Source organism: Aplidium turbinatum, chromosome 11 (assembly GCF_918807975.1).
Source record: "Aplidium turbinatum chromosome 11, kaAplTurb1.1, whole genome shotgun sequence".
Taxonomy (NCBI): Eukaryota; Metazoa; Chordata; class Ascidiacea; order Aplousobranchia; family Polyclinidae; genus Aplidium; species Aplidium turbinatum.
Genome location: NC_137482.1, coordinates 9,369,121 through 9,385,066, shown reverse-complemented (window position 1 = coordinate 9,385,066; position 15,946 = coordinate 9,369,121). Strand labels below are relative to the sequence as shown.

The 15,946-nt window shown below is 37.2% G+C and overlaps 2 protein-coding genes across 4 annotated transcripts in view; both read left to right on the top strand.

Moving 5' to 3' along the window:
• Positions 1–6,146: 6,146 nt before the first annotated feature.
• On the top strand, positions 6,147–6,491 carry LOC145780172 (zinc finger BED domain-containing protein 5-like). The gene has a single exon (XM_082591880.1). It carries the CDS (start codon positions 6,147–6,149, stop codon positions 6,489–6,491), a length of 345 nt encoding a protein of 114 aa, XP_082448006.1.
• A 444-nt stretch (positions 6,492–6,935) lies between these two features.
• LOC145779385 (uncharacterized) overlaps positions 6,936–15,946 on the top strand; it is a 66,327-nt gene continuing 57,316 nt past the window's right edge. The window contains exons 1-2 of one of the 3 annotated variants that reach the window (XM_082590962.1): positions 6,936–7,085; positions 8,294–8,442. In XM_082590962.1, coding sequence (XP_082447088.1) covers positions 6,972–7,085; positions 8,294–8,442 — 263 coding nt within the window. In that variant the 5' untranslated portion in view covers positions 6,936–6,971. The remainder of the gene's footprint in view (positions 7,086–8,293; positions 8,443–15,946) is intronic. The other 2 variants (XM_082590961.1, XM_082590963.1) reach the window with 2 other exon arrangements.

Genomic DNA, 15,946 nt, shown 5'->3' with positions numbered 1-15,946 from the left:
TACAATGTTTTTTACAGAGGGTGAGCATTTAGCGAAATGAGATTTTGCATTGTTTGCAGCACAGTACTGAGACCGTACCTGCCTTGAAATATCATTTTCATCTGAGAGAGAACTCTCAATAAATACACCCAGGTATTTTACAGAGTCTGTGAACACAATTTCAGATTTACCTAGATGTAGCAGAGGAGCACGTGAAAGATTAAATTGATTCAACGCTTGTAGACGTTATGATTACCAACTTAAGAATTTGGTTCGTTGGTCAAGTGTAGCAAGTAGGAACGAATTTACAAAAGTGCACTATGAATAACATAGCTTACGGTACGCTACTGCAAAAAGAAATCGTGGCATAGGCTAGATACTTTCAGTTTAGCCTATGCAGATGCAAATAGAACGCATTTTATGTAGGCCTACGATTCTCGTTTTAGCCTTAATGGTGCATGGAAATAAACAGCCTTTTAGTTATCTCAGTCCGTTTTCAGAATCTTATCTATTGAGTAGCATACAATTTCAATCATATTTCATGCCAACAATTTTGTAATTTCAGAGCTGATCCTTTCTCATTGAAAAAGTTAAGGCATGGCTACCTTGAGGTGGTGCCTGATTTGTCATATTTTGTACATTTTTGCGATCGTTGCTGTCTGACTTAAATTTTCTAAAAATCATCTGACTCGAAATAATATGAAAGCTTTTTGTTGCCTTGAGAAAGCAGTCAAACATGAGAAAAACTATATTAAAAAGCGTTCAAGCAGACTGTTAAAAAGTCTTTGTAAGCAAGTCTTGTTACCAGTCTGAATGAAATCTTATAGGTTCAATTGTCTTCGTTTTTCCACCCTTGTGATGTTGAAACTCATTGTGTCACTTGGGAAAGAGAGCAAAAGATGTTAAAATATGATTTTTAAAAACTTCACTCAGACAGTAACCAAAAGTTGGAAAAATCTGTAAACGTGTTGCAGAATGTAGGCTAACAAATCAGGCCGTATAAGGGGGCTGCAAAATATTCATAGGCCAAATCTGGCATACAATTTTATCTTGTTTTTTTGCTGTAACTTTTGCTGCATAAGTTTAAAATTATCCAAAAGATGTAAAAGATTGTCCAAACGCAAAATTTTACTTGCTGGCGAAACGTGTCCTCTTTTTGGGCTACGAAAATATGGTAGGCCTATAAAATCGGGACTGTCCGGCTAAACCGGGACGTATGGCAAGCCTGTTATAACATAGCATGATGCCCTTCTTTGCATACCGGACACTTGTAGGCTATCATTACTCAATACATAGTGAGCTGATAGATTAGCATTATCACTATCTTCTTCTTTTATTGTCGCACTTGATTCCAAGCACTGACTGCCTCGTGTATGAAAAGTTTCCAGGATTCTCTGTTGTTTGCTTTGTGTATTAGGTGTATGTTGGTGTTGGTTTTGTCGGTTTGTTGGTTTAAGTATGTTAATCTTTGTCTGCCTTGGGCACGCTTCCCTTCAATTTTGCCTGTGAGAGAGAGATGTTCTAACTTTCCTTTTCGCAGCACGTGTCCTAAAAATTGAAGTTGTTTTTCTTTGATATTTTTTAGAAGATTGTTTGTTTGTTTGACTTGATTTAAAACAGTTTGGTTGCTTTTTCTGTCAGTCCAGGAAATCCTCTGCATTTTTCGGAATGCCCACATTTCAAACCCATTTATTCTTTTATTAATTGATTTGGTAATTGTCCAGGTTTCAGAATTATATTTAAAAATTGGATAAATGTAACACTTCAAAACTCTGAATCTGGTTGCGAAAGATATGTTCTTGTTGCATAATATTGTTTTCATTTGCTGGAAAGAGGCTTTTGCTTGAGCAATACGTATATTGAACTCTTTATCATCTTTGGCGTCCCAGTTTATTGTTGTTCCAAGATATCGAAAGCTTTTTACTTGTTTTATAGTTGTTCCGTTCATTTTAATTTGACAAATTGGAATTTCATTTTCTTTTTTCTTTGTGATTACCATCGTTTCCGTTTTCTTTTCATTCATTTCCATTCCAAATTCTTTACTTCTTTCATTTACTTTGTTCAACAAATTTTGTAGTTTTGCTTCTGAATCAGCCACCAAAACAGTGTCATCAGCATACCTCAGGTTATTAAAGTTACTTCCCCCAACATTTACGCCAGCTTCATCATCAAGACATCGGAGGATGATCTCACTGTATAATGAAAAAAGGCTTGGAGAGAGCACGCATCCCTGTCTAACTCCTCTCTTGATGGATATCCAATCGCTGATGTTGTGATTTATCTTTATTGCTGCAATTTGATCAAAGTAAAGGTTTTGAATAATACGTAGATCCTTGTCATCAATTCCAATGTTATTTAGCATCTCCAGTAATTTGGTATGTTTTACTCGGTCGAAAGCTTTCTTATAATCAATGAATGCGATGTACAGATCTTTCTTCATTTCAATTGATCTTTGAGCGATATTTTTTAATACAAATACAGCATTTCTTGTGCCGCGGTCTGGCATGAATCCGTACTGTTCTTCTGCAATTTCATCGTTGATTTTGTTCTTGATTCGGTTCATGACAATGCGTAGTAAAATTTTTGTAATATGTGATGTCAAGCTGATTGTGCGGTGATTTTCACATTCCTTTGCTCCCGGTTTTTTAGGTAATGCGATAAAAATTGATTTGTTCATGTCGGTAGGCATCTCTCCTGAATCATATATGTTATTGAAGAGTTCATGCAATGCATCCACACCTACATGTTCCAGTGTTTTTAGCATCTCAGTACTGATCTCATCTGGTCCCACTGCCTTATTCAATTTAGTTTGTTTTATGGCATGTTCAATTTCACTTTTTAGAATATTTGGTCCTGACATTGGTTCACTGAATTTGAAAGGTTTTACAGTTCGATCTGGATCGTCATATAAATCAGATAAATACTCTTGCCACCTTTTCTGTATTTCATTTTCTTCCATTAGTATTTCACCTGTTTTACTCTTCAAAAATCCTGACTTTGACGTAGAATTGTGCTTTGCAGTTAACGTTTTGATTCGTTGATGTGTTTCTCTTGGGCTGAGATTATACAATTTTTCGATTGATGTGCACTCGTCATTCAAGTATTTTTCACAGGCTTTGTTACATGCTTTCTTTATTTGTTTGTTCAACTTTTGGTATTATCACTATATCTTATCTTAAAACTTGAAAAAAAAAATTGGCCTTTTAGTAAACAAAAGTGCCCTTTTTTCGTAATCTTGCCCCCCCCCCCTAGTCAAAAATCGTTCCGGCGTCCCTGGTTCAGTGGTTACGCGCCCGGCTCAAGGTAACGCGGCGCTGGTTCGACTCTCGGGGTGTGCGCTTGGGCAACGCATTTCAGGACTGCTCTCCATTCAGCGGCACCTAATGAATGGAATAATTCCCCAGCAACAACACTTCAACAATCGGAAAACTTCACTCTGCGAATCTCGATAACCGGCCCTGCGTCAAGAGCCTCTACAAGTATGCGAAACTTCCAAGAATAACCTATCAAGGTTTTGTCAGTCCGAGGATAAGATTCAAAACCAACCAACCATCGGGTCTTACAGGCAATTGTCATGTTTGAGTGGCTACAAATATGTAGATGATAGTTTTGAAGTCTAAAACGTTTTCAATCCAAAACATCAATTATATCATTTTGCTCGGTGAAGCAACACTTCAAATATCTTTTTGAGGGTCGTAATTTTTTGAGAAATATATCAGGCAGGTTCGATTTGTTTAGGCAGAGCCATTGTTTAGCAGAGCCATTGGCTCTGATGTAAGCATAACAAAATAACAGCATCTTGCTGAAAAACCATCTGGCAACGCTTTTGTTGATCGAGAATGAGAGACAAGTATTTCAGTTTACAGTGGTGAGCGGTTTTGCATAGATTGAGACTTAATGGTTTAAGTCAGTGGTTCTCAAACTTTTTTTTGTTGCAACGCCTCTGGAAAAGTTTTCTGGACTTGCGACGCACCAGCAAATAAATGTTAATGAGGAAACTTATTATTAAATTTTTGTTTGTTGATACAACAACAAAAAGCAATGCATATTATTTAATGTGACGTGTGGGCTTGTTTGTTTTTACAAAGTTCATTAAATCTTGGGAGAATTTTTGAAATTGCCACCCGCATTTTTCTTTCTGTGTTTATTGGTGATCGAAATTTGCTTTTTATTACCGCCAAGGCAGAAAATCCTGCTTCACATGAATATGACGTGACATATGGGATAATAATTCGTAGTGCTTTCTTCACCAAAGCTGGATAATAATCGCCATTCATTGAAATCCAGAAATTTGCCGGATTTCCTGAATTAAACATCCTTTTCAGGGAATTGTCACAAGAAAGGTCAATGTAGGCTTCTTTTTCTTGTGCAGTAAAAGACAGTGGAGTAGGTTGGACGAAAGGATCACGAATCCATTCGTAGTTTGATAAATTTTTTGGGAAGTATTTTGCAAATTTCGACTCGAGCTTGGACAAATGTTGCCCAAATATACTTCACAAATTTGAAGGCAGCGTCATACTTTTCTTTTCAAGCAAATTGGACAAGAAAGTGAAGTATCGAGAGCTTCCAGACAGGTTTGCTATATCTTCCTTCCACAATAGCAGCTTTGTAACAAATGCTGCAATTTTATCTGAAATGTCATTTTTATTCGGCCCTTGCATAGAAATGTTCAGTTTGGCGAAGATATCACACAAGTAAAGTAAGCCAATTTCAATCAGAAATTGTTCTGAGCTAAACAATCTGCAAGCGGATTATTTTCTTGCTGCAAAAAAGCCTGAAGTTCATCACCAATTCGTAGAAGCGTTCAAAGAATTTTCTAAGCGAAAGCCCCTTGGATGAAAATTAAAAGAGCAAACTCCGATGCTCTGCATTCATTTCTCCACAAAGTTTTTTGAAAACTCTTGACTTCAGTGGGCGTGTTTTAATGAAGTTAACAACTTTTAAGACAACTGAAACTGCTAATCAAAGGATTAACCTCATCTTTATAAGATAAACTGAATTCAGCTACGAAACGAAACTCTTCTGCGACGCCCTTGGAAAATTGAAACGACGCACTAGGGCGTCGCGACGCACAGTTTGAGAACTACTGGTTTAAGTGCTCAAGGTTTAGGTTGCTATGTTGGTTGGTTGGTATACCAGCTCCTAAGTCTAAAAGAATTATTTTCAGGGTTTGTTCATTTCATACAGTTTAATTGTATTCATGCGTTCGCATATTATTTTGATTCAGTGGGTCTAGGACTAGGGTTATATGCTTAGTTTGTATATATGTCAGTGTCAAAATTATTGTGTAGGCCTAATTGTGGCACGATGCAGCTAAATCCGTTTTCGGGATTTGGTTTATTTTGATACCGCAAACCTAACTTTTTTTCTGACGAAACACAAGGGTTGACCTGTCTTCACTGAGTTATCAAACGTCGGAAGTTCCCACTCTCACATTTAGTCAACGTTGACCAACGGGTGTGAGGACTAGTCACCCTCCACCGCATAATTATATTTTGTTTTGGTTATCTGTTATAAAACTATTCTAATGTGTATCATAGATGCATACTGCCACTTTCTCCTTCTTCGTGTGAACCTTTTTCTTCTTTACCACTCTAAGAGTCGAAGGGCTCTGCCTTCTACCACCTTTGGGCAGTAACGGCGACTCAAGTTAGAAGTTTAGGCAGGTGTCGAGCAGCAACTAAATTAATTCATCATCTACTTCTAACAGACCATGCACACCATGATATCCATAAACCTAGGAGTAATGCATGGAGAATGGTTTGATTAATCTAAAGCAGTGGTTCCCAACCTGGGGGTCGCGACCCCCAAGGGGGTCGCAGAGCATTTTATAGGGGATTGCGAAGCTGTTGCTCATGCAACAACAAAAGTGAATGTAACTGTAAGTAGGACGAGGTACCGGTCTGCTAGCCATTTCATTTGGATTGTTTGTAGCACAACATTATTGCATCAGTATGCGTCAACTGTGATGTACCGGTAATAAGCGTGATTGTAGGTCCTACAGTCACATTTATTACATCACAGTGGACACATACTGTGTAGGACTATTCGCTGTAAAAGTGTAAATTGAAACTTTATTAACGAAGTAGCCTTGTATAATATATTAGACAACAGAGATCAGTCAATACTCGAGATTGCTAAAAAATAGTTGAAGGGAGCATCGTTCCATGGAGAAAAAACGAAAATACGTTGAAGAGTACATTAACCTTGGCTTTACTTCTTTATTGACTAATGATGTTGAGAAGCCGCAGTGTGTTCTCTGCAACGTTGTTCTTAGCGCAGAATCATTGAAACCATCAAAGTTGAAACGCTATTCAGAAACCAAACACCCTCAACATGCTAAAAAGGATATAACATTCTTTAAACGTCATGAAGCTGGTCTCAAGAGACAACGGCTTGACGCTACTGGAAACTTTCATCAGGAAAATGTGGCTGTAATTCAGGCGTCCTATGAAGTCGCACTGGAAATTGCCAAAGGAAAGAAACCTCACACTATTGGGGAAACACTGTAAAGCCATGCTTGTTAAAAACGGTAAAGCTGGTTCTCGGGAATGCAGGTGCGGCGAAAGTTAAACATTTTTAGTGCTGCCTTTTGTTGTATTATTTGTTAATAGCATATATTTGTATTTAGGAAAAAATATAAGTGGGGGTCGGCGGTCGCGTTATCTACGAAATTTTTTAAAGGGAGTCACCAAGACAAAAAGGTTGAGAACCACTGATCTAAAGTCTATACAAAGGTGTTATAGGCCTAGCCTATACTTTTAGTGTGTTTTTATTCCCTTTGATAATCCTGAATTTGTTCACTTGGTTTCTAATAAGAGCACTAATCTTAGCTGGGCATAATAAACAGACAAGTGAGTGTAATTATATTTTTTTATAGTATGTAGGTGTAAGCCTAACAATCTCATTTTATTTTAAGTTTTAAAAACTTAAAATGTAATTTCAATGCAACTTTATGTTGTCTTTTCAACACAAGCTAAAGGTTTTAAGCTATGGAAATGGATTCTCAAAGAATAAAAACTGAAATAGTAATATATGGAGGTCGACCTTGGGGATTTTCTATTAAAGGAGGGAAAGAAAATAATAAGCCTCTTGTAATTTCAAAGGTAATTTTAATGGAAATGTTCACTTTTTGATTGTAGGGTATGTTGTTGCAAAATACTATATATATATATAAGTTTGCAGTTAGAATTTTCATCTGCACTATCTGTCTACAAACATTTTGCCATTAGCTTTTTTTTACCACCAAAACAGTTTGATATCAATGATTTTCACGGTTGTTTATGCTTTTTAGTTGTGTTAAAAGTGTACATATCACTAAACTTTAACTATGGTACCATGATCACAACTGTAACACTGCAATTAACGCAATAATTATGCAACATTAGTGACTAAGAAAACAGTAGCAAACTTAATTCTTCTTTTTGTTGGTTTTATTATAACTTATATATGTAAATCACAGAGGTCACCAACTGGCGGGCCACATGCGGCCCGCAAAAGGCATCAAATTGCATTTGGAGGTCCTTACATATTTTCTATGGTGGATAGGTGAAATCTTGTATAAATTAGAAATATGCTTTTGGACCAGTGTTGCTAGACGCCACTGTACTATTTCCACAAAAGCAAGTTCTTGTCACCAACCCTTTTTCGCTTCTCAGACTGAAAGTAATCTCTGAAAAATCGTCTTTGTTTGATCTTGAAGCTTGTGCTAGTAAATGGACTAAAGCTCCTCATTGTAGCATAACCATTTCAATTTTATTTTGAAAATCTCTGGCACAGGGTTGGGAAGGTGTTGAGTTCTATAATTACTGTTGCCATAGGCCAGCAATGGAATGTCGTTTTGAAAATCTAACAGTGATTACCGGTACTAGATATCATTTTTAAAGCAAAAAGACAAGTAATCACACTTGCTTGGCAATGAATATTCTGATAAAATCACCTGCATTGCTATAGTCTTTGAGCAAAGCAAGTAGTCTTGTTGATTACTGTAGGTATTGTTAAGAACATCAAAAGTGTTGTTAAAAAGGCTTGCCTTGGCTGTTAGCATTGTTCAATTATTTTGTCGCTGTGGTATTTTGAGTCTCTGAGATCAATATTAATATCATTCAACTTGGATTCTGTGTACAAAATATGTTTTTTAGGATAAGAACCGACTTTTCTAAAATTTTATTAGTGCAGCCTGCCACAACTTTTCTTACTAGTACTACAGTGGCCCTACGAAGTCTTCAGCTGGCGGATTGTGTAGGATTATTTCAATTGGTTGTTGAATGCTTATCTGATTTAAGCTAATGAGATGTAAATATGGCTTTTGCAGCTGGAAAAAGGAGGTAAAGCGGAGGCTGGTGGTTTATTTGTTGGCGATGTGGTTCATACCATCAACAACACTCTCCTAAGTGGAATGCGTGATGAAGCAATTCGACTTGTCAGAAGTTCTGGACTTACATTAACATTAGCAATTGAAAGGTAAGTCAATAAAGGGGTCGAGCTTTTTGTCTAATAGGACATTATAGCATAGCATTTGTTTATTTTTCATACGTTTGAATTACAAAACTCGTTGCATAGCCTAACTCAGTGGTTCCCAACCTTTTATGGTGTCGGGGCCGAATTTCAAACTTCAGAGTACGTATGGAGCCGCATGAAAACACTCAAGTAATTATAACGAAGATTTTAAAGCATGAAAGCATGTACCAACGAATAGCAACACTAACAAGAAAAATAACACTAATCAATTTAATGTCCAACTTGGCATTGGCTTTGAGCTTTAACAAGTTTGTCAAAGCGAAGCGCAAAGCGAGGCGCAATTGCAGAGGATGCAGTATGCAGTAGCTGCTTGAGGTGGTCATCGGTCAACCGATTGCGATATTTATTTTTGATTCTGATCATTTTGCTAAAAAGTGCTTCACATACGTAAGTTGATCCAAATACAGAGGCGTTTTTCTGGGCATTGGTTTTCAAGTTGGGATACTTTTCCTCTGGAACTCGACTCCAAAATTCAAGTAGGTCTTCACTTTGAAATTATTGTTTGAGCTCGATATCTGACTGCGTGTCTAGCAACTCCAATTGAAAATTATCAGAAGCAGTGGCCACATTAACTGCAATAAGATTTGCAAACATGTTCATCATTGGCAAAAATAAATTCCTTCCGTTAATGCGGCGGTTGAACTCATCAATCAAGTAACTGATAACTCTGCTGTATGCTTCAAATGATCCATTGGTTTGATGGTCAGACAGCGTTGGGAAATGTGTTGTAACACCACCTGCAAGCTGCGTTTTTCAAAGACAAAGCTTGTTAACAAAAGCAATTGCTGTGCTGTCCAAATTGTGCCTTGTAGAGTTCGATTTAGCGTAGAAAGGTGTGTAATGATATCAACAAAACAAATCAGCAATCCAAACTTCATCGCCAAGCTGAAAGTTTTGCACTGCTAAACCGCGTGCTTTATGCTAATTGGTAGCCTATTGGTTGCAAATTATTTGGCTTGTTTTTGTGTTGATCTGCCTGTTTTGGGCTTATTTTTAGATTCACTTGCTTGTTTTCAAAAAACAACCTGGCATCACTGTGTAGCCTAAGATGTAAAATGAAAAGTTTACTGGCAGTGCAACCTCTACGACACAACGACAATGCAGTTTGTAAATAATTTTGACAATACAAAAAATAATCGCCCTAATTATTATAAATACATTTTTTTGTGGGATTTTCAGGGGTCAATGAGAGCCGCAAGAAGGCTAGCTTGGAGCCGCATGCGGCTCTAAGAGCCGCGGTTGGGAATCACTGGCCTAACTGGTGTCAAACAAATATTTTGGGAGTTATGAATGCCAGCAGTGTATCAGTGGGTTTCATTGTCCAGTCATTGTTGACGTATTTGATAAAGTTGCTTGCTTTGTTTAATGCAGAGTTGCAATAGTAGAACATTTCATATACTGGGCTAAGTTTTTTATTGAAGAATTAGTTTCTACTGAAGTGAGTCTCACAATTGGCACATGCAGTAGGCCTAGTTCAAATATATATAACAGTATCTCTAATGTGGTGTCTAGGCTACTCTAGTTTTGTATGCTTGTATACATATACAAGATAACCTGTGTAGTGTGTACTCTATTGAAAATATCAACTTTGGATGCATGCTATATATATAATGTTTTTTAATATCTTGCATTTGTCTCAAATATATATCAAGCCACCTTTCATAACAAAACAAACAGGAGGATTGTTTTTTCTCAGTTTCAATTTTGTTGGAAGAAAATCTTTTCAGTTTTTTTTCAGTGCCGGTATTGTAGTTTTTTTCTTCATAAAAGTTTATTTGACACAATGATTGATGACCATTAACTAACCTAGGTGTCATCCATTTTATTGGACCTACTGCTTCTAAATTATGTTGAACTGTCAGTGGTCTGGGCATAGTACTGCTGTCAGTGTTTACAAGTAAATTCTTATGAGGTGCAGTGATGGTGGTGATGCACGTGGCCAATGACCTTCAGGAGTAAACAACATGATAGTGTGCAATCTAATCAGAGACTTGCATCTCGTTTGACTTGCTGCTCTGGCTGGGCTCATTACCAATTAAAGCTGATGATAGATATATGCAAACATAACATACAAACTTATTTTCAAATTTTAACACGGTGCTAAAAAGCCCTATTTGGATTATATCGGTTATTTTGCATATGGTAGAAGATATCAATTTGTTGATGCTTTATTTGAATACTGATATCTTCACCTGTTATAACAATATTTTACATTCGATATTTTATGCTTTTTGCCATAAAGTTTTGGAGTAGGGGAGTGTATCTACGCTGTTAGAAGCAACATCTGCTATGAGTAGAAAAATAGGTGAAGTGAAACACTACTTTCTATTTTAACATACCTTACAGATTATAAGGTACACTACACAGTTATTAAAACATTAAGTACCAAGTAAGGTAGTCTCAAGTAAAGTAACAACATCCATAGCCTTCGGCCTTGTTTCTGTGCTGTTATGTGTTTCAACATATCTATACAATTTGTTTTCAAACACGACAATGTTGTTTCATTGACAAATAGCATTTAATTGGTGGTTAACACTCACACTGTAACTTTTAAAGAGTCCCGTTGTATGACATAGCATTCATAACCGTATTCGTCATTCGTATCAAAAAGTTCAGTTAGAGGTTTGTTAGTGATTAACACACGATCTTGCGAAAAGGTTTGGTTCATCATATGTGCTGTTTGCAGTGTAGATAACTTCTGAGGTACTTTTGTTCTGCCTCTGTTAATGGTTTGTTGAATTGTTGCGTCAGAAAATTAGATTGTTGTATCTTTTACGTTGTACGGTTTAGCAATGTTTTATGCCCCGCAGCCATGCACTTTCATTGACTCGAGACCACAAGCTATTTATCTTTGATTTCAAGTGTCACTCTTACATGCCATTTTGCTTATTTTTTTACATTGTTTCCGTACAACTTTGCTCACAACTGATATTAGTTCGTTACCGATAATTATGTCTGCATTTGTGTCTACACGAAAAGAGGCCCAGTTTGTCATTCACACACTATGTAAGTGACTGATAGTTGTAACACTGAACGAGGCTCGCTGAGCATCAAGGTTACGCCATGTGTAATAAACAAGCTTTTGGGCAAACAAAAATTTTACACGAATGTTCATTGGATTACACGCAGTAGCTACATTCTACGACACAGGCAGCTTTTCTAATGAAAGGTAAATGTTTTATGATTTCCTATCTGCAATATGGGAAATGCAAATAGGAAATATTAAGTACCGTATTTCGTAAGTCTTGAAAATCAAAGTAAATCAGCCATTCAATCTTCAATATCGTTTTCATGACTTAGTCTACAACCAAAAGTTAGTTTATCTTGAGTTAGAGCTGAAGCATGATCTATAGACCTTGTTCTTCACGCTGACCTTATTTGCTGGTCAACGGTATTTTTTTAAGCGCAAATTGAACAATTTTTTTGTAAAGTTATCAAATTTCCTATGATTTTTAATTGTTTGCTGTAGTTAAACCTTGCCAATCAAACCGTCAATAAATAATCTTGATTTCTTCTACTCGACAAAAGCATGACAAAACCGATTTTTCCGATGCAATGCATTCTTCCTTTTTTCAATTCCAATAATTAATTTAGACAGACAAGAGACAAAACAAAGTAACTTACTACGGGTTTAATATATTAATACACAAGTAAATATAACATAATGAAAATAAACTCAAACGTTTTTGACACGTATATACTTGTGTCCTCAACGTGTCGAAAACGTTTGAGTTTATTTTAATTATGTTACGTTTCTTTGTGTAATAAATATGTTAAACCCGTTGAAGTTACTTTGTTTCGTCTGGCTATGGTTCAACAAAGCGCACTCTCTACCAAAGCTTTGTCAATAATCATTAATTTGTATCATCCGATTGTTGTCCATTTTGTCGTATCCAGTCTTTGTGCCCGGTAGTTGAAGATGTAGATGAAGTAGACGGAAAGACAAGGGAGCCAATCTTTGTGTCCACCTTCGCTTATGCCATTAACTATCCTGCCGTAGACACAGCCGCATGTTCTTGAGCGGTGTCGAACCGGTCCCTTTTGATCGTCGTACCAAGGCTCTCACCACTCAGCTATGCAACCGACACAATAAGTGTTGTCTATTATGACAATTGAGCAAGTTCACTGAACCAACGTTGCTTGACAAGATAAATTTGGGCAGATTCCGTACAGATCGCTGTCCGATTAAACATCGATTAGTCTCATACTTCCGACGAAAAATAGATTGATCTGGTTTATTTGCTGCTTTAGTTACAAGGGAAAATGTATTAATACATTAGACAGCTTACTTTATAATCTTGTTCAGCCTGAAAATGATTAAAATTTTGCTTCGAGATATCGGAACCTTACGTATGCTTTCACATTTTGTTTATTTATTTCTCAGTTTTAATGTTTTTCTCACTAATTACAAGGTTACAATTGATACAGCGTTCCTCCATTGTCTTTAGTGCTCAGATTACAGTTTTCATGTTTCAACGCGGTCACCACTTTGTGGTTTATCACGAACGTGTTTCCCAGTGGCGAAGATTAAACTAGTTGCTTGGTTGCGTTCCCACACGCCACAGTGCGATTGTGAAGTGGTGTTGCACACGTACGCGAGTTTTTTTGTTTGTGTTGCTTTCACTCTTATCAACTGGTGCTCATTGGTCCTTGTGAGGTCAAAGTTTTCGCTTAATTTAGCGTAAAATCTCTGCAAGAAATACATTCTGCTTCACCGTTGACTGGTTGCTTTTGACAAAGCTGTAATTTGTTTCGTAACTTGAAATCGCATTGTTAAATATCTAACAGCCGCATCATTTTCATTTTCTACATTGTTTTTAATATCTTTGTTAAACCTTAATTGTAAGCCAGAAAAGATTGTTTTCATGATGTTTCTTCCAGTTCTGTCATGTGACGCCGCAGAAAGCTGTTTTTAAAATAATGCATGTTTGTGCTTGATGAATTTCATGCGCTCTCATGTGCTATCGCATGTTAATCTTTCAACTTTGACTATCTATTGTTGCAAAACAGTTGTAAAATCCATCGTATCACGCATGCATCATTAGGCTAGCAAGCGTCCTATAAAATAAAGTGAAAGGTGGGCTTTAGTTTGATACACAATGTGGGTGCTTGAAGCGATGTGAGGTTTGTTGTTGGACTCACACGCGAGAAAGTTTTCACTTGAAACCTGAAACGTATTTTTTAGTTGTGTCAACACACGCTCACAGTTTTCCTTCCTGATCGTTGAGAATGAATCGAATGAGGGCAGTAGAGAATTTTCAAAACTTGAGGGAAAGCAAGTTAAAGATTTGTGATACCATAACCTTGTGAACAAGTAAGCTTTTTTGGGAAGGAATGTTTTGAATTGATTTCTACCATATGTTCTAAAGTTGTAAATAAAAACGGAAAACTTCTTTTGTATGGATGGAAGCTTTTATCATTTTGAATACAGCTTCTGTTGTATGTTAAAAGCATAAACCCGTAAAATTGTTGACAATTGAAAATCGTTTTCCAATGAAATTCTTGCAACATACACAGTTACACACTACACAGCAACCGGTCAGAGTGGTATGCTTAGTTATCTGTTGATGGCAAAGCCAGTTATCTCAGCCTTGTCGTGTGACATATAGCGAGAATCTTAGATCTAGGATTATATGCTATATCAGTATTAATTGTTTCTGTCTGCATTCAGCTATTGATGGTCGACCTTTGATTGAAATGTCGCAAGGTACTCTACAGGCAGTGGTTGCAGATTTTATTGAAATTGTTTGCTCTCGTCACGTCATTGTTTGCTTGTCCAATGTAAAGCCTAATTGATATTCTATGCAATGTTGAGGTCAGAACTCTGGAAATGTTACGTTTTCGTCTTGTATTCAATTTGGTGATGGTGGAGTTATTTTGCAGAATCGACTTACTGGCATTGTTTTATTGTGATATTGGTGCGACATATCAATTTATCGTAGATTCGTAATAGAAAAACATTGTGGTATGTTTTAAAATGGCAACACTCAGTGTTAGACTGCCACTGCGGAGTTTCGTTTCAGAAGACCAAAGTGTTTGTGTTTGGAAACCCAGTGTTTTTGTTCATACAACAGAAACGAAGTTGGTAATGGATGGATCACTGTTTTGTATTGCAAGTTGGTTAAGTTCGTTCTTGTTCAGTAAAGTTGCCATTTGTTTTCAATTCAATGTTCAGCACCCCAGAAATCGGAATGGCCCGTTTCGGTGAGTCCGATTCGGTGAGTCCGATCCCTTAACGGGGATTTTTTCAATTTTTTTTTTAATTATCGGGTACCGTAGCCTAATTATCATTGCCGTTTTAGGGTTAGGGGTTTGGGTTAGGGGTTAGAGGTTAGGAACTCACCGAATCAGACTCACCGAATCGGACTCACCGAATAGTAGCAGATCCCCAGAAATAGGCCTTGCATCGCATCGTAGCGATATCTTTTCAGTGGAGTTTTATTGGTTCGTGTTTAGCGAATCACCACTGTATGTTTTTGTCCATTAAAAAATGGCGAAGTCCATTGCGATACGATCCAGCTGTATGATTACGATACGGGTCTGCTACTATTCGGTGAGTCCGATTCGGTGAGTTCCTAACCTCTAACCCTTAACCCCAAACCCCTAACCCTAAAACGGCAATGATAATTAGGCTACGGTACCCGATAATTAAAAAAAAAATTGAAAAAATCCCCCGTTAAGGGATCGGACTCACCGAATCGGACTCACCGAAACGGGCCATTCCGTTACGATACAGTATGAGTATGCTATCGTTGCGTGTCTCAAACAATTAGCCACTTAAGCTCCTTGGTTTAAAGGGAGGGGAAACCCAAATTCACTTTTTGCGAGTTTTTTGTTTCAGCGTGATGTCATTGTGTACAACATGCGTTTTAGCAAAAAAAAAAATCCAAATTTTGTTTCCCTCGTCTCGCTAAGGCCGCTTTTGTTTGATACCCGTTTGCAAGGTCTCGCGCGCATCAAGCTGTGATTCTGTTCGCTGTGACGTCACAAGGTACATATAGTTGTGGCCAAAACTTTAAGACCAGACTTGATTTATGACGATTTTTGCATTACTTCAAAATACTGCATCATATATTGGTTCAGTTGCATCATCTTTATGCATCATCTTATATCTGATGCAGTATTTTGAAGTAATGCAAAAATCGTCATAAATCAAGTCTGGTCTTAAACTTTTGGCCACAACTATATGTACCTTGTGACGTCACAGCGAACAGAATCACAGCTTGATGCGCAACGAGACCTCGCAAACGGGTATCAAACAAAAGCGGCCCTAGCGAGACGAGGGCAACAAAATTTGGATTTTTTTTATTGCTAAAACGCATGTTGTACACAATGACATCACGCTGAAACAAAAAACTCGCAAAGTTAATTTGGGTTTCCCCGCCCTTTAACCACGAACGTTGTTCATTGCGAATTTTCTTGCATTGATTGATGGTCGAAGTCTATT

Coding starts and splice junctions, on each gene's coding strand:
- LOC145780172 (XM_082591880.1), top strand. CDS start 6,147: ATGGAGAAAAAACGAAAATACGTTGAAGAGTACATTAACCTTGGCTTT.